Raw genomic sequence first — 18,832 nt, forward strand, 5'->3', positions numbered from 1 at the left:
AAGTGAGTCCTTATACTGTTTGATTTTATTGTATATTTTCTATTATTTATGTACACTGTATTTTATGTCAGTGTTACAAAGATACAATTTTTATTACATTTTTTGATATCTCTTCAAATTACACCATGAGCCTCTTCTTTTTTTCATTTTTAACTCTCATGTGACGTGTTGAATTGATAAACCTTTTGGAGACTGTTCCTGAGGCCGGATGTCGCTGAATATCCAGATGTCCAAAGATCACAAGGCCTGTTGAATAATACCTTATTGCTCTCCTATAATTTAGACAGCACCTGGCTCTGGTGAGTTTGTATTTCATTCATTGGTGGTGGACACAGCAACGTTTATGAACCCTGTTTTTAATCATCTGCACCGGGATTTATTCATGCACTTTACTACATCTTGTGAATGAACATTTATCACATGATTTGTTATAATCCCCTCATGGGGATAATGTATGTAATTGTTGCACTTTATTAGTTTTGCAATTTATTGATTTTAAGCGCCGCATCCCCCCCCCCTTTTTTATTGTATTTTAGTATACATATATTTTACACTTCTTTGCTAGCTGCTTATCTATAATATCATAAGCGCTGATTCACAGTTTTTGTTTTTACATGATTGAGGCATGGATGGGCATGATTGAGGCATGACTGAGGTATCATTGAGGCATGGAGGAGAAAGGGGATGAGCGGTGCTTCAGCCTCCCTCCTCTCCTCGCGCGCTGTACCGATCGCTGTGTACAGCGTGCGAGGAGAGAACTGAACCGGACATGTGTTGGTTGGTTGACAACTGATCACTCCATCATTGGACAGAGCGATCATCACTTGGTTAAGGGGCTAGTGTCATTGGTCCTTTACCACCATCCGTGGTGTGCCAGGTCCTGTGCACCCAGCGAGCACAGACACTTGCGGGAAGCGCGATTCTGGGAGGACATGATTGTACACCCTCCCAGAATAAGCAAACCACGCTGTAGCCATCATTTGGCAATGGCCTGGTTGGCAAGAGGTTAAACACCACTGTAAGTTAATGGTGTGTGTAAATACTGCGTGTGTCAAATGGTGTGTGTGTAAATGGTGTGCGTGTGTAAATGGTGTGTACTAAAGCACCTCAGGACCATCATTTCTTTGAGCCCAGCTTGTGATAGGACATGGTGGGAAGAATAAGTTTACTGTCTGACTCACCACACTGTTGATGTCAGAGATGCAAAGACAAGAGAAGGGGAGAATAATAGAGGAGAAGCTCATATTTGTGTTTTCCCGTAGGTGTTAGCAACTGTCTGTTCAAGCTATTGCTGGTGCTGCTTCAGTTAATTACAATATATATATAATTATATATACACATGTCGATTATCCATATACACAAATGTTTTGGTCATGGGTAGCCCTGGATCTAAGGAATTTCTAACTTTCTGATGATACGGAGAACTGTAGGTTTAGTAGTATCAAAATAGCAGTTCAAAGGTTGCTAAACTAGTGTTTCCTCAACCCACTGAGAGACCTTGAAAGCCAACATGTTTCAGGGAAAAGATAACAGAAGCCTTGTTCTTTCAGGGCTTGGACATGCAGAAGAGTGACTGACTAAGTAGAGGAAAAAGTGCTATAGCAAGCTTTCAGTGTGTGTCGGCATTTATATCAGTGAAGTCTGGATGGTTGCCTCCAGACTGCACTAACACAAACACAGACAAGAACTGAAAATGTTCTATGCCAGCTTTTAGTGCACATTGTGATCTTATTGTAAAAGTCCAAAGTGGAACATTATGTTAAGTTATGATGTATATATATTTTGCAAAACAAATTGTAGAACTGTACTCTACATTCTCTACCAGGTAAAGACCGGGCACGTTGTAGTCGATGTGAAGAAGAGCACCGGTAGCTGCATCAAGCGATTCTAAATACTCTAGTGCCTTACTAGTGCCTGAAGTTACATACTATAATATCAGGTTTTTGCTGCACTTCTCAGGAACTGACCCAGATCTTACTATTATGAGATCTGCACATATATATTAAGGTTCTTTTTTCTTATTACTTTTTTAGTTGATACTGTCAAAATGTAATTGTGTCTTGTGCCTAAACATAAAGATTATATAACCTATGGTGATAACAGCAGCTAAGAATGCCACAATCTTTTCTTTCTACCATTATCTGTTCACCCATGCTAGAAGGCAGCACCATTTAGCTATAACCTAAGAAATGAGGAATGTTTCTTTTACTGTATTGGTAGCAGAAATAATCCAGCATGCTTTGCTTCATCAAAAAGCCAGAGTTGAATGTCAGAAAGGAATGAAACTATTATTTTTTCGTAGTACATAAATGACGATTTCTTTAAAAATAAAGAGATGACCTTTAAAAAGAATGCAGCTTTCTACAATCTTACTGTACATAATGTAATATTGTACAGCATGATCTGTATGGATGGAAATGCAGTAGCTTGACTGACTGTATACATATACAAGTATCAGTTTTATCATGTGTGTGCCTGATAAATTATTTTATTTAATCTGAAATTGTTTTGTGATATGATGTCATCTAGTAGAGAACAATTACAAATAGGTATATAAATCATGAAATTGACTACTGCTGATAATAATTCTGGTTTGTTAGAGCAGAACATTACTGAAAGCGGATTTCATGTTTTGAATGGAATGAGGTAGGGTTCAAACTTCTATCGGGTCTTACAGCTCTCCAGGGCCTCAGCATGAATGTTAATAAGTGAGTTTAGTTTTCAAGTTTACTATAGAGCAGGGGTCTCCAAACTTGCTTAAAAAGGGCCAGTTTACTGTCCTTCAGACTTCAGGGGGGCCGCACTGTGATCAATGGGAGTAGAAAAGGTCCAGACATCAGTGGGAAAAGACAATGCCCCATCATTGTTTTCACTGGGCCCCATTGTTGGTGTCATTGGGAGAAATTGTGCCCCTTCACTGGTGTCAGTGGGGTGAACTATGCTCTATTGTTGGTACCGGTGGATGAAATAGTGCCCCAAGGGCTGGATAAAAGCAAACATAGGGCCGCATCTGGCCCCTGGGCCGCATTTTGGAGACCACTGCTATAGAAAATATAGTAGAGGAAAAGTCATACAGCATGTATCTGTCAACCAACCCCCCAACCTCCCACACTGATTCTCTGTGATACTATATGGTGTACTTTAACAATTGTCTATGTGAAAAGTTTCGCCTGGCAGATGATGAATTTGAGACAGGACTGCAACAGACCCAAATGAAGGACTCTGCCATATCCCTGTGTTCTACCCAAAGTCCAATTTTCCTTTAATTCATAATGCTGGATTCAGATGAAGCTTACCTTCAGAGTTTATTGCAGGGGTTGTTTGTGGTTTATCACCTGGCCCTGCACTTGGTTCTTTATTGGTAACTTGTAGAAAAAAAAAAGTAAAAATAAATAAATAAAAATAAACAAATGCATGCAATTTAGAACAGTGTAACATTAACCATTAGGGGAATTTACTATTGGTTCAATCAAAAAGAACAAAGTCAATTTATCACACGTCCCTTTCTTTTAGGAGCCCTTTCCACCCATTAATCCATTTTTCTGTGTGATATATCTAGCATCTGTGTTTGTTCAAAGTCAGTTGGTTCAACCAAAAATACAGATGGAAACAAATATAAAATTACAGGAGTGTGGTCCAAAAATCTTTAACTTTTTAGATCTGACAATAAAAACTTATAGTACACTGCCCAGCCAAAAAAAAGTATGGAATTAACTAAGCAACTAACTAAACTAAGCATGCAGTAACTATCCTATTGGATAGTTACTGCCTCCTATTGGATAGTTACTGCATGTGCCAAAAGAATGAGGTCAGCTGACTACCTGAATATACTGAATGACAAGGTTATTCCATCAATGGATTTTTTCTTCCCTGATGGCACGGGCATATTCCAAGATGACAATGCCAGGATTCATCTGGCTCAAATTGTGAAAGAGTGGTTCATGGGGCATGAGACATCATTTTCACACATGGATTGGCCACCACAGAGTCCAGAACTTAACCCCATAAACAATCTTTGGGATGTGCTGGAGAAGACTTTGCACAGTGGTCCAACTCTCCCATCATCAATACAAGATCTTGGTGAAAAAGTAATGCAACACTGGACGGAAATAAATCTTGTGACATTGCAGAAGCTTATCGAAACAATGGCACAGAAAATGCGTGCCGTAATCAAAGCCAACAAAATATTCCAGTGTGTGACCTTTTTTTGTTGTTGTGTACTTTTTTTTGGCTAGCCAGTGTAGGTTTCAACCTTTTGAGGTGGTGTATCTAAATGGTGCCTTTATGCCAATTTAAAAACTTTGTTTGTCTAACAGAACTGTTTTTCTCCATAAAGAGAAAATATTATAGTAAATACCACCACACCAAAGCAGTGAATATCTAAATGTTTTAAATTGATGTACTGACAGCTGATGAGGGATGTTTCTTACTTCTTAAGGCCCATAAAAAAGTCAACAGTGCTTTAAAAAAATATCTCCTCCACCACCCACAGTACAGTGATTGCTGCTAGCCTCCAGGTTCCCTGCTGAGCAGCTGCCCTACTGCTTATCAAAGATAAGAGATTTCCCACTTAGCATGAGTATTATTCAGAGTAAACTTTGCATTTTCTCAATGAATGGCACCACCCTTCCTCTCCAACTCTTGCAATCAGATAGTGCTGTGCATTCATTGGAAATCACTGTAGTAGCGAGGCCTATGGGAATCAACTGGGATTCCACAGGAATGGCACAGACATAATTACATTGGTCAAAGTTAGACCCATGTATTATTGTAAAAATGACCATACCTGGAATTCAGCTTTATGGTTCTCTTTTTTTATCACTTTTTTGTTAATAGTGCCAAAACGACAATTTGTTTTGTGCTTAAAACATAACGATTATCTAGCCTATGGTGACCATAAACAGCTAAGAATGCCACAAGCTTTTCTTTCTATCATAATTTGTTTACATATGCTAGAAGGCAACATCCTCTTTAGCTGTAACCTAAGGGATGAGGAATGTGTATTTTACTGTCTTTATTGGTAGCAGAAATAATCCAGCATGCTTTGCTTCATCAAAGAGCTGTAGTCGAATGTCAGAAAGGAATGAAACACTTATTTTTATTCATAGTACATAAATTAATTTTTCTTAAAAAAAAAAAAAAGAGGTGACCTTTAAACAGAATGCAGCTTTCTAAATTCATACTCATTCCTATGGAAGGAACATTAGCAGCTTGACTGACTATATACATATATATCATTTTTATCATTTGTTGACTTTATAAATTATTTGATTCCATCTGAAATTAGTTTGTGGTATGATGTCATCTAGTAAAGAACAGTTATAAATAGGTATATAAATAGGTATAGAAATTCTGGTTTGTTAGAACACTACTGAAAGCGGATTTCATGTTTTGGATGGAAAGAGGTAGGGTTCAAACTCCTATCAGGTCTTACAGGTCTTCAGGACCTCAGCATAATTGTTAAAAAGTGAGTTTAGTTTTCAAGCTAAAGCTTGTTATAGAATATATAGTAGAGGGAACGCCATACAGCATGCATCTGTCAACCAACCCACCACCCTCCCCACGTTGATTCTTCACTATACTATGTGGTTTGCTTTAACAAATGTCTATCTGAAAAATTTGATAAAGATTACAGATTTAAATGAAGGACTCAGCCCTGTCCCTCTAGTCTACCCAAAATCCAATTCTCTTTTAATCCATGAGCTTGTATTCCGACGATGCTTACCTTCGTCAGTTATTGTGGATTTTTGTGATTCACCACTTGGAATTGTAATTGTTTCATTACTGGGAAATTCTAGTGGAAAAAAAATAAAATAAAATAAATAAGTCAATTTATGCAAATTACTATAATTTATTACAGAGTATAGTTTAAATTTGTCTTATTTAGAGAAGAATGGTGTACCATTAGCTTTTAGGGGAATTTACTATTGGTTCTATCAAAAAGAACAATGCAAATTTATCACATGTCCTTTTCTTTTAGAAGCCTTTTCCACAAATTTTCTAATTTTTTAGCATGGTATATCTAGCGTCTTTGTGTGTTTAAAGTCAGTTGGTTAAACCAAAAACACAGATTGAAACAAAACTAAAATTACACTAGCATCTTCCAAAATTCTTCTATGTTTAGCCATTTTAGATCTGGCCATAAAAACCTATGACCCATTTCAACTTTTGGGGTTGGGACTTTATGCCACTTAAACAGAACTGTTTTTTTTCTACAAAGAGAAAAAATATTATGATGAATACCACCACACCAATGCAGTGAATATCTAATTTTTTTGAACCCACAAAACCCCAAAAACACCCCTCATCCACAGCTGATGAAGGATGTTTGTCACTTCTTGGGGCCCTTTAAAAAGGCAACAGCGCCTTTAAAAAAGATCTCCTCACACTAATTTTATTGGCTCATTTTTTTTTCTTTTTTTAAATGGACTTCTGCTTTGACCTAAGTATTTTATCACTACTGACCTCCTAATGGACTCGCCTTAGAATATATGTTATATTTATTTTTGCAGGCACCACGAGAAATGTGTCTGCAAAAAGAAGCTCAATTTCTCACAACTTGAGGCACGGTTATAGCAGTAGGGCCTCATGCACACAGGGTGTTTTTGCAGCTGATTGTAGGAGCGTCAGACTTTTTTTTTTTGCAGCTTAAAAACGCCCCTTCATGTTATTCTATGGCCTCATGTACACACAGGCTTTTAGGCGCTCAAAGTGGCATAGGCTGCAATTTAAGCTGCAAAAAAAACCCAGGGCCTGTGTGTTCTGATGACCAGCGTCAGAGCTGTAAAACCATCTGATGCTGCTAAACGTTGCTTATACAGCATTAAGCCACGTTATAAGTTTTTTTTTTAATGTGAAAATCAATGGTTCCCTATGGGAGCCCATTGATTTGAATGGAAGTCGCATCACAAGTCGGATCAGGATAATCCGACTTGTGGTGCGACTTGTGCTCTGAGGATCTTGAGGGGGAACTCCACACCAAAATGGAAAAAAATGACGTTGGGGTTCCCCCCAGGTTCCAAACCAGGCCCTTCAGGTCTGGTGTGGATTTTGAGGGGAGCCCCAGGCCGAAAAATCAACGTAGGGTCCCCCCCAAAATCCATACCAGACCCTTATCTGAGCATGCAGCCCGGCATGTCAGGAAAGGGGAGGGGACAAGCAAGCGGCCCCACCCCCTCCTGGACCATACCAGGCCACACCCTCAACATGGGGAGGTGGATGCTTTGGGAAAGGGGGTCTCTGCACCCCCACCCCAAAGCACCTTGTTCCCATATTGATGAGAACAAGGGCCTCTTCCCGACAACCCTGGGCGGTGGTTGTGGGGGTCTGCGGGCAGGGAGCTTATTGGAATCTGGAAGCCACCTTTAACAAGGGGGCCCCCAGATCCCGAACCCCCTCCCTATGTGAGTGAGTTGTACTCCCTATGTGAGTGAGTTGTACCCCTACCCATTCACCCCAAAAAAAAGGCAGTGTATGTAAATAATGATAGGAGATGGTTTTGAGAAGTCCTTTATTAAAAATCTTCCTCCGGTCTTCTCCCCTCCGATCTTCTTCCTCTGGTCTTCTCCCTCTGTACTTCTCCCCTCCGATCTTTTTCCTCTGGTCTTCTTCCTCTGGTCTTCTCCCTTCGGTCCTCCTCCAACTATGTCTCCCATGATTATGCCGGCTCCGGTCTTTGCAGCTTTTTATATAGCCATGGGGGCATAGCCTCCCAGTGATGTCACCCGGAGACCCCGCCCTCTTATGGTGTCATCGGCATAATCACGGGAGACATCGTAGGAGGAGGACCGGAGGAAGAAGACCAGAGGATGAAGATCGGAGGGGAGAAGACCAGAGGAAGAAGATCGGAGGGAAGAAGACCGGAGGGGAAGAAGACCGGAGGGGAAGAGACCGGAGGAGAAGATCGGAGGAAGATTTTTAATAAAGGACTTCTCAAAATAGTCTCTTGTCATTATTTACACTATACTGCCTTTTTGGGGGTGAATGGGTAGGGGTACAATGGGTACCCCATGCTCATTTACATAGGGGGCGGGGGCTGGATCTGGGGGCACCCTTGTTAAAGGGGGCTTTCAGATTCCGATAAGCCTCCTGCCCGCAGACTCCCACAACCACCACCCAGGGTTGTTGGGAAGAGGCCCTTGTCCTCATCAACATGTGGACTAGGTGCTTTGGGGTGGGGGGTGCAGAGCCCCCTCCTGCCCCAAAGCCCCCACCTCCACATGTTGAGGGCATGTGGCCTGGTATGGTCCAGAAGGGGGTGGGGCTGCTGGCTCTTCCCCTCCTCTTTCCTGACCTGCCGGGCTGCATGCTCGAATAAGGGTATGGTATGGATTTTGGGGGGACCCCATGCCGATTTTTCGGCGTGGGGTTCCCCTCAAAATCCATACCAGACCCGAAGGCTGCTTTTTCCTGGCATTAGAAGTGGCTCTGAAGCTAGTTGTTTCTGACGCCCTGTGTGCATGGGGCCTAAAAAACCAAGCTTTGGCCAAGTGCTCAACCCAAAATGCATTTTAGAAGGAGTTCTTCTGAAATTTAAAAGCCCACATAAATAGATGTATTTGCTTACCTTGCTTACCATGGATACTTGAAGTCGTTGCTTCTGGAACAACAATTTGATATTTTGTAAAAAAAAAAATAATAATAACATAATATTAATTTAGGAATCCATAATGTTTTGCAAGCACAACATTCTTCACATACAGTGAAAAGTGGATATTGCGCTCAGCAATACAACATAACAATAAAGTGCTAATGCATTCAAGTGGTATTCATTGCATAAATCAATTCATAAGTGTCCTTGCAATGGTGAATAACTAAGCAAATGTCCTTAAAGTGCTCGGTGCAATATGAATTGTCTCAGCAGCAAACTTGGACTTGATAAGAAGTGCCTTCACCAATCAACATCCACCCAGTGCTCAGATTAAATACTTCTTACCAGAAGAAGTTGACCCCTTAAGTTACAGGGGGTCACAACCAGCATGTGTCTCCACATAAGCTCCGGATTTTTCCTTCACTGTCTCCACATCAGATGTAGTATGTGCCAGTAAACATAGGAAGCTCCGGGGCTCCGGACATTACAATGCAAAGATAAAGAATACTCCAATAGTGTATTACTGTCAATTAGAAGGTTTTTAATATAAAATATTGCACTTACTCCATAACGGTGTATTAAGCGCCTTTCAAGTACAAATCATCAGCTATTCGGGTGGATGGTACGCCGCTTCCGCATTTGCGCTCCACCACACCGGAACTCTACGGTCTCACATTCCCGACACACGTTTCGTCAGGCGTGCTGACGTCAGCAGGGGATGATCCCTGATGACGACGCACGTTTCGTCAGGCGTGCTGACGTCATCAGGGGATGATCCCTGGCACATACTACACCTGATGTGGAGACAGTGAAAGAAAAATCCGGAGCTTATGTGGAGACACATGCTGGTTGTGACCCCCTGTAACTTAAGGGGTCAACTTCTTCTGGTAAGAAGTATTTAATCTGAGCACTGGGTGGATGTTGATTGGTGAAGGCACTTCTTATCAAGTCCAAGTTTGCTGCTGAGACAATTCATATTGCACCGAGCACTTTAAGGACATTTGCCTAGTTATTCACCATTGCAAGGACACTTATGAATTGATTTATGCAATGAATACCACTTGAATGCATTAGCACTTTATTGTTATGTTGTATTGCTGAGCGCAATATCCACTTTTCACTATATATCAATACGTTATTCACGTTTTTATTGCTGCTCGCAGGTGGAAGGAATTCCATCATTTATTTATTCTTCTATTGTTTTCACATATGATTGGTTTTACATATAATTTATTTTGAGTTGTCAAATATCACTCCGTTTGCGCAGTTCCCTTTTTTGGTTTGCACCAAATTATTATTTTCTATTCTTCACATACAATATGTACTGTCAGGCTTAATTTACCAGCCATCTTCACCTATATACTAATATGTAATATGTATTATGTAAAATGACCAGAAGATATGTTTACTTCAAACTATTGAATGAGCCAAAAAAAACAAAAAACAAACTAAACAGAACTAAATGTACACTTATGTTATAATAATCTAAAGCCAAGGCTAATTTCTAACCACTGAGAATTGATCATAAGAGCAGTTGATCTCTCAAACTGGATCATGAACCCAAACAGGGTCCTTGGTCTTTTGAGTACACGAAGGTTTAGAACCTTTGTCAGGTTTTTATTTTTGTCTTTGTCTGTGTTGGGAGAGCCCCCTTACTTACTTTTCAACTTCTTCCATATTGCTTTTAATGACCAGTTTACAACTTCTATATACCCTAAAGTCACCACCATATCTGTAATGATTACATGCACTGTCATTACATTACATTATAGCTTATCTTTATAGCTTTTTTTTCCCTAATATTTTACTGCTATAAGACAAATAATGCTTCTTTAACCACTTCAAGTCCGGACTTTTTCACCCTCTTACAGTCCAGGCCATTTTTCAGATTTCAATGTTGTCACATTTTGAATAACAATTATTCCATGCCATGCAACACTGTACCAAAATTATTTTATAACATTTTTTAGAGAGATAGAGCTTTCTTTGTTGTCATTTGGTGGCATTTAGTCACTACTGCATTTTTCATTTTTTGCTGCATAAAAGAAAAAATACCAAAAAGTTTGAAAAAAAAACTAAACATTTTTCTTAGTTTTTGTCATATATTTTTGCAAATAAATAATCTTTTGTTCATAAATTTAGGCCAAAATGTATTTTTCTAAATTTCTTTGGTAAAAAAAAACCCAAGTCAGTGTATATTTTGATATGCATATTTAGTCTGCGTGAAAGCTATAGAGTCTACAAACCATGGTATATACTGTATATTTTAAAATTGATCAATCCTTATGTATTGATTGCTTATCTCATTTCTTGAGGCCCTAAAATGCCAGAACAGTGCAAATACCCCCCAAATGACCCCTATTTGGAAAGTAGAAAGTCCAAGGTATTCAGTAAGAGGTATGGTGAGTTTTTGAAGTTGTAATTTTTTGTCACAATTTTTTGGAAATAATATTTTTTTCCCCAAAGTTGCATACCTACAATTACACCCCAAAACACATTCTGCTACACCTCCCAAATATGGCCATACTATATGTGGGAAACTTTTTCACAGCCTAGATGCATAGAGGGGCCTAAAATCCAAGGAACATGCATATCATTTCCTGACTACCTATCATGTGTCTTGAGTCTCTGAAGTGCCAGGACAGGGGAAAAACACACACAAAATGACCCCATTTTGGAAAGCAAACACTCAAAGGAATTTTCTGAAAGGCATTTTTGGAAAATGTGGAAAGAAGCTAAAAACATTCAGGAAGTATCAGAAGGTCCATCCACATTGGCAAAGTTCCCGTCTGGCCATTTATCTACACTTACAAGACAGGAAGCGGTTAAAGTAATTGTAAAGGCTACCTGAGCCCATCTCTATCCAGCGATGTTGCAGGACCGGCTCCCGCTGCTGCCAATTAAAGTCAGTGAGCCAATGAGGAGAGAGGGGTGGGGCCTAGCCGTGGCTCCGTGTCTGAATGGACACGCGTAGCTGCGTCTTGGGTGCCCCCATAGCAAGCTGCTTGCTGTGGGGGCACTCAACAGGAGGGAGGGGCCAGGAGCTCTAGCCAGGGATGCGAGAAAAGGAGGATCTGGGCTGCTCTATGCAAAACTATTACACAGAGCAGGTAAGTATAACATGTTTGTTATTTTTAAGCAAAAAAAACAACAAGACTTTAGTATCACTTTAAAGAGATATAAAAAAATACAAAGCGCCAATCTTGTTATTCTTGCTCTCTCTCCGTATTCCCAAACTCCAAACAGATACAGTATTAAAACAAAAAGTCATTTCTGTAGCTCTGTAATTGTTAATGCATCATTACATGTATGTATTTTAATGCAAACAGTTTACGTTTGTGAATTTCAACTTTTACAAACACTTGAAATGCAGTGCAGACTATGAGAGGGAGAAGTAGCCCAAAGTGGCCAGTTAGTTGTGCACTAGTGTTCACGTTCTAACAAGGAGGATGCAAATAGAGAGGAGAGTAAAGCCCCGTACACACGTACCGATGGTCGGCTTACAAATGTTCCTCTTTTCTCCCCGGGATGTCGGTGTCTGCTGAAAAGTGCAAAGACAGCACAAGGACAGCACAAGAATTTTGTCCGCCGACTGCAGAAGTGATGTCATGTAATGGTTAACTTTCCCTGTGTTTTCTATTTTCTGAGCATGCCCAGTCTTGCAAATCTGCGGTCTGTCGGCCGAATTCTGTACTGACAGGCGAACAATCGTCCGTTCTGGTGTCGGCATACAAATATTTTCATGTTTGCACGAAAGACTTTTGTCCGCGGATTGTGCGCAGACATCTGTCGGAGGCACCATACTAACACACGTACAATCGGCAGATCCTTCGTCCACCGACGTTTGTATGCCGACGATCGGTACGTGTGTACGGGCCTTTAGGTACATTTTAGTCTGCTGCCTTCCATTTTACTCTCCAGTCACAGGCTGGGCCAGGGTCAACACATGTATAGGCAGCAGAGACAAATCATGCCCCCTGCCCTTCCAGACAGGACTATGCTCTGTGGCAGGGTTGTTTATTCTCAGAATTGGATGGTGAATATTTTGACAAGTTTAACATAAATATATTTCATCAGTAGATTGAGCTGCTTGCCTGGATGTGATTGTAATCAATCACCTTGTAAAACAACCCATTCAGTTTAAAATAAAAAAGTTAGGCAAAACATGTGTGTATAGGTATAAAAAAAAAAAAAAAAAACATTATAAATACTTTCTTTCCTTTTTTTGTAAGTGATCACCTTCCTAGCTGCATAGGAGGTGGGGGGAGGAGAAGCACCACTACACTGAGCTTCCCAGTGAATGGCTGTTTAGCAGGGGCATGTTAGGACAAGTCTGATCATTGGAGTAGTGTACACTGATCTTCCCAGAGAATGGCTGTACAGGGGGGCATGTCAGGACAAGTCCCATCATTGAAGGGGAGCAGGCTGAGTTCCCAGCACATCTAGAGAACTGACCATTATGTATTCTTCTGCCTAGTGTGGTAAGTTTTTAATAGGAAAGCAGAGGGACTTTAAGGAACATCAGGGCTTTAACATAAAGGAAGCAATACAAAGAGAACAGGATACTTTTTCATACAAGTACATGGTACAGCAGACTTACATCAGGAGGAATATGAAATGTTGGGGTAACAAACACTTAGCTTAACAAAGCACAAAATAATGCAGTTGTGTGTTCATTAAAAATTATTTTTCTTGAAGGAAGTACTGGAGAATATTATCAATAACCTACCTAAAGGGAAGAGCCCTGAACCAGACAGATTCATTAGTACATATTATGGGAAATTTATGCAGCTTCTATTCCCGCATATGCGGAATTACTTTAATTCATTGACCAATCCTAATGGCATTTTACCAGAGGCCCTTATGGCTTATATAACAGTAATCCCTAAAGAAGGCAAGGACCCTACTTTATGTACGAGCTACCGTCCAATATCTCTTAAATTTAGATATAAAAATATTATCAGAGGTTCTGGCTTCTAGGCTGCAACCTTATCTACCAACCCTGATTGACCCTGATCATACTGGGTTCATTAAGGGCAGGGAAGCCAGAGATAATTCAATAAGAGCTCTGCATTTGATTCACTGGGCTTCCCTGCAAAAAAAACGAATGCCCAGTCTACTCCTGCCCACAGACGCTGAGAAAGCGTTCGAGAGGGTAGACTGGGTATTTCTTGAGGAGGTTTTGGTTACTGTGGGCCTGGGGCCAAAAATGCTAGGCTGGATTATGGCCCTGTATGGAAAAACTTTGGCCAGGGTGAAGGTCAAGGCGTCCTCTCCCCCCCCCCCCCCTCCTCTTTGAAATAAAGAATGGGACTAGGCAGGAGTGTTCATTGTCACCCCTGTTTTTCGCACTTGTTATAGAAGCATTGCTATATAAAATAAGAGAAAACCCTATTATTCATGGGTTTAAAGTGGGCTTTGCAGAGCATAAACTTTCCACATATCCTATTTTTTTATTTCTGACCCATTACTAATGTTACCTATTTTAATGACAGGCCTAAAGGAATTGACAGGCCTAAATTAAAATAAATCTGAAATCTTGCTATCTATATATACCCCAATTGATAGCAGTCTTTCTCTTTCATATGGAACATAAGATTTATTAGGTATCAATTTGACAGCAGATCTATCAAAGTTATATGAAGAAAATTATATCCCACTCCTTCAAAAAATCAAGGGAAATCTAGTAGATTGGGATAGAGCTACCCTCTCTTGGTTAGGAAAAGTTAATACTTTAAAGTTGGGGGCGCTCCCAAAAGTTTTATTTACAATGCAGATGATTCCTATTCGACACCCAAACGCATTTTGTGTTAATGTTTATCGGATTTATACAGAGTTTGTATGGCAAAAGACTAAACCTAGACTTGCATACCATATTCTTACGAGGTCCAAAGTGGATGGGGGATTAGGTCTACCCAACTTGAGGAATTATTATGGAACAATTGCCTTAAACAGAATTCTCAGTAGGGGACACCATACTAATCAAAAGGCCTCTTGTGACTCTAGAAAATACATTGGCAGCAATTTAGCTCAAGCTCCATGGGTCCCGTACCCATAGAGAGGGCATTCAAAAACTGTCTCCTCTCTTATTATCCACACCTTGAAGCTCTGGGACTCAGTAAACAATCAAGAATCTCTCTCCTCAAAAATATCTCTAATGGCGCTTTTCCACTGCATGGAACCGTACCGGTTCGGCACCCTTTTGTGCTTTTCCACTGCTGGTACCGCATGGTATAGGGTCGGAACGGTTCGGTACGGTATGGTATAGGTTTGCTTTTCCACTGCATGGAACCGAACAGTACGGTACGGTACGGCCCTGAAAAAACAGTACCTACTCGATTGTGGTTCCAACAGGTACCAAACTGGTACCATATCCCACAATCCTTTGCATGCAGTCACTACTAGCCACTGATTGGTCAGAGAATCCCACCCACCCTGTTGTTATCCCACCCACTTAAATTTAGTACTGCTTTAGTGGAAAAGCAAACCTATACCGTACCGTACCGAACCGTTCCAACCCTATACCATGCGGTACCAGCAGTGGAAAAGCAAACCAGGCCAAGCAGGGCCGAGTAGAGCCGAGCCGGTACTAGCCGGTACTTGCAGTGGAAAAGTGCCATAATATTACTGTTTGATGGTTTCTGTTGGTTTCCCTCGGGTGAGTCACTGTCTTTTTTTAAAACCTGGGGGACTAACGGAGACACTAGCTGGCTCAATTTTTATCTGGAATGGGGGACCACACCCACTGAGAGACCATAGAGAGGAATATGGTGATTTTCCAATATATACCTGGAGGTATCAGCAACTACAGCATTTTTGCACAGCTCACCTACAGGGGATCAGAAAGGCGGAACCTCTCACTGATTTTGAATCTCTGTGGCATAAACAGCTTACTAACAGCGGCTTGCTCTCTATTTCTCATAAATTGTGGTGTCTCCACAGGCCCTCGATTTTTTGGGGAGTGGGAAACAGATTTACAGAAACGGAATGTGTTAAGATTGGCACACACATCTTCGATAAGCATTAAAATACAGGAGACAAATTATAAACATTTATCTAGGTTGTACAGGGTCCCGAAGATATTGGCTGCTCCATATCCCTCAGTCTCAGATAGATGTTGGCGGGGCTGAAGGCAACAAGGCTCTCAAATGGTGGGAATACCCCAAGATTAGGCCATGCTGGGCGAGCTTAGGAATTTAATTTCTAAAATAACAATGGCCTTAAATAGGGATGACTCTGTGCAATGGCTCTTTCATGGTACCCAAAGTTCCACCAGGGCATATAAGAAAAGTATAGTCCCACACCTATTAGATGCATCCAAAGGGATAATTCCAGTCTATTGGACAAAGCCACACATTCCTACTATAGAACACTGGGCAAAATAGGTAAACTAAATTATGGAAGATGAGAAATGTGTCTGTGCCAATAGTAATAGATCTGAAGAGTTTTTTGTTAAATGGGAACCATGGATCAATTATAGTATAGCGAATAGGAGTCCGTAGCCCCGTATCTTGTGAAAGGAAGAGGTTACACTTTTCTCTTTCGTTTGTGGAACTTTGTCTACAGGGTAATCGGGAATTTAATTATGTCATAGCACTCGAAACTCAGAAACAACCCCCCCCCCCTCCTTCCTTCTCTCCTTTTTTTTTTTTTTTTTAAGAATAGGGGATTGTATGGAAGAGTTTGTATTAGGTGTAACAATTTTTTGATGTGATAACAGTCTGTTAAAATCATTACTCTGGAAAAGGGAGGGCTAGCAATAGAAGCCAATCAGATTCTACGTCAGTGTATCAGTGCTATCAGGTAACATGTTGATAGAATAGGAGAGTGATCTGACCTTACCAGTAGGCTGCAGCTTATTGACCCAATTGGCTGATGTGGTTATGTTTTGACCAGTATTCCCCATAAAGCTGTGCTGCAACTTTAGTGGAAGTTAGGGATCAAGGATCAGTCCGGCAAAGGTGACTGGATTAGAATACTGGCTACACATAGTAATACATTTGTTGACTGGGGAAACAGTGCTCAGGCTGCATTTCAACTGTGTATTTAGCCTGGAGCTCAGCTTTATTGATTCTTTGTGATAGTGATGAGTGAGATGATTGAACTGATAATTCAAATTCCTAACTCTCCAAGTTTCTCTTTGTCATTGAGATGAACAAGGACTTTTGTAGAAAAAACATACCCAAGCAATTATGGATTATCCCCACTGCAAGGGGAGTTTTCACATTTTCCTCAGAGTTTAGCTTTAACTTTGAAAGAACTGTCCTGACTTACTGACCATTAGATTTAGATAAAATTGCATAATTTTCATGGTTTGTTCAGGGAAGGGCTGGACATATGAATGCATTCTGAACACATTCCAGTTTCACTTTTTGTAGACTGGATGTTAATTCCTATCTAGTTTGCTATTATCACTTACCTTCTTTACGTGGTGGTGCAGGTGATGCTGTGTCAGAAGCAACAATAGAATCATTTACATTTTTGTTCAAGCCAGTTGAATTTGAGATTCCGGGAATCCCCTCTGTGGAGGTAGTAAGAGAACATATCTTAAATCGAATCAAGTAAATATAAGACTTGACACAAGTACAGAGATATGAATGCATGCAAGCACCTACTTGGCACACATGATTTGTTATAACATTTTTAAAATTTTATAGATATTCTTTCCAAAAATAAAGTCATACCTACAAGAGAAGAGCCATTATACTCACAAAGGGCGATGTCCCCTACCTCTTCTGTAGTGACACAGGGGTCGAAGAATTTTGCACTACAGGAAGACACAAGCATCCAGCATTCCCAGAAGTGTTGAATGCCAAGGACACTGATAGAGGGTTGTAGCACTGGAACAGAGGGAGATAGGTGGCATTTATATGTGAAAAAGGGCCCTCCCACTATGAAAACCTAATATTTGTAAACGGTAGCATAAACTCATACACACAATGTCAAAGTTCAAAAATCGATAGAAGTCAAAATCAATAAAAGTCCATTATATAGGTGAGAATTATTGCCGTTCCATCATATTTAAAGTGCTGAGTTGCCAAATGCTGTACACAAAATTGGTGCAGGCAGTCCCCCTCCTGTGTGCCCACTCACTCACCAGCTGCCATAGACTCCCATACCAGAAGTCATGTGTGCTTTGCAAAACATCTCAGATGCTGGGATTAGCAGTCCCTCAACCAAGCTCCTTCTTTGTGGGTGCGGATTTCCTTCATGTATAGTATAATGCCAGAAGAGAGGAGGAATATATAGGGTAATTCCGTTTATTAAAATAATACTAAAAACACAATATTGCACTCACTTTTGTACAAGGTAAAACAAGCATAAAACAAGGAACTGGAAGTACGCCGCCACTTGCGTGTCACCACCCGTGGTCACCTGACGGGATTCGTCCCTCCCACAGGATGTTATCAAAGGCTATCACAGCGTGGTGTAAAATGTCCATTATATATAGTCCAATGCCTCCTTACGACACCTGATTCCCATTCATTTCTAACTTCCTTCCTGTTTTCTGATATCACATCCTCTTCCTTTTATCTCCTTTCCAGGTGTATCTGGCTTCAATCTCCATGCCATGCTCCATTTTGGTACACCCTTATTATACTTCCCTGCACCAATTTTGTTTAAAGCATTTGGCACCAGGGGGACTGCACCAATATTGGCAGAGGGGGATTGCACCAATTTTGTTTACAACATTTGGCACCTCAGCAGCACTTTAAATATGATAGAACTGCAATAATTCTCACCTATATAATGGACTTTTTTTTATTTTGATTTTTACTTCTATTGATTTTTGAACTTTGACATTGTGTGTGTATATATATATGTATATATATATATATATATGTTTATGCTAATGTTTATACTTATTAGGTTTTCATAGTGGAAGCGCCCTTTTTACACATATATATGATTTAAGGCACTACACCTTTTAACCACTTAAGCCCCGGAAGATTTTACACCCTTCCTGACCAGGGTTTTTTTTGCGATTTTTTACTGCGTGAATTTAACGGACAATTGCGCGGTCGTGCAACGCTGTACCTAAACAAATTTGACATCCTTTTTTTCCCACAAACAGAGCTTTCTTTTGGTGGTATTTGATCACCTGTGCGATTTTTTGATCATGCGCTATAAACAAAAAAAATAGCGTCAATTTTGCAAAAATAACAATATTTTTCACATTTTTTTATATGAAATTCCCCAAAAAAAATGTAAAAATCAAATTTTTTTAACATTTTCGGGCCA

At 40.3% G+C, this 18,832-nt stretch overlaps 1 protein-coding gene across 1 annotated transcript in view; it reads right to left on the minus strand.

The window, feature by feature from the left end:
* The window catches only part of EMCN (endomucin), a gene marked incomplete at its 3' end in the record, with an annotated part of 222,723 nt that overhangs the window by 64,035 nt on the left and 139,856 nt on the right, over positions 1–18,832 (minus strand). The window contains exons 5-7 of the mRNA XM_082243550.1: positions 17,010–17,111; positions 10,251–10,322; positions 5,726–5,794 (exon numbers count right to left, since the gene is read on the minus strand). Coding sequence (XP_082099676.1) covers positions 5,726–5,794; positions 10,251–10,322; positions 17,010–17,111 — 243 coding nt within the window. The remainder of the gene's footprint in view (positions 1–5,725; positions 5,795–10,250; positions 10,323–17,009; positions 17,112–18,832) is intronic.

The sequence above is a fragment of the Pelophylax lessonae genome (genome assembly GCF_965119305.1).
Source record: "Pelophylax lessonae genome assembly, chromosome: 1".
Taxonomy (NCBI): Eukaryota; Metazoa; Chordata; class Amphibia; order Anura; family Ranidae; genus Pelophylax; species Pelophylax lessonae.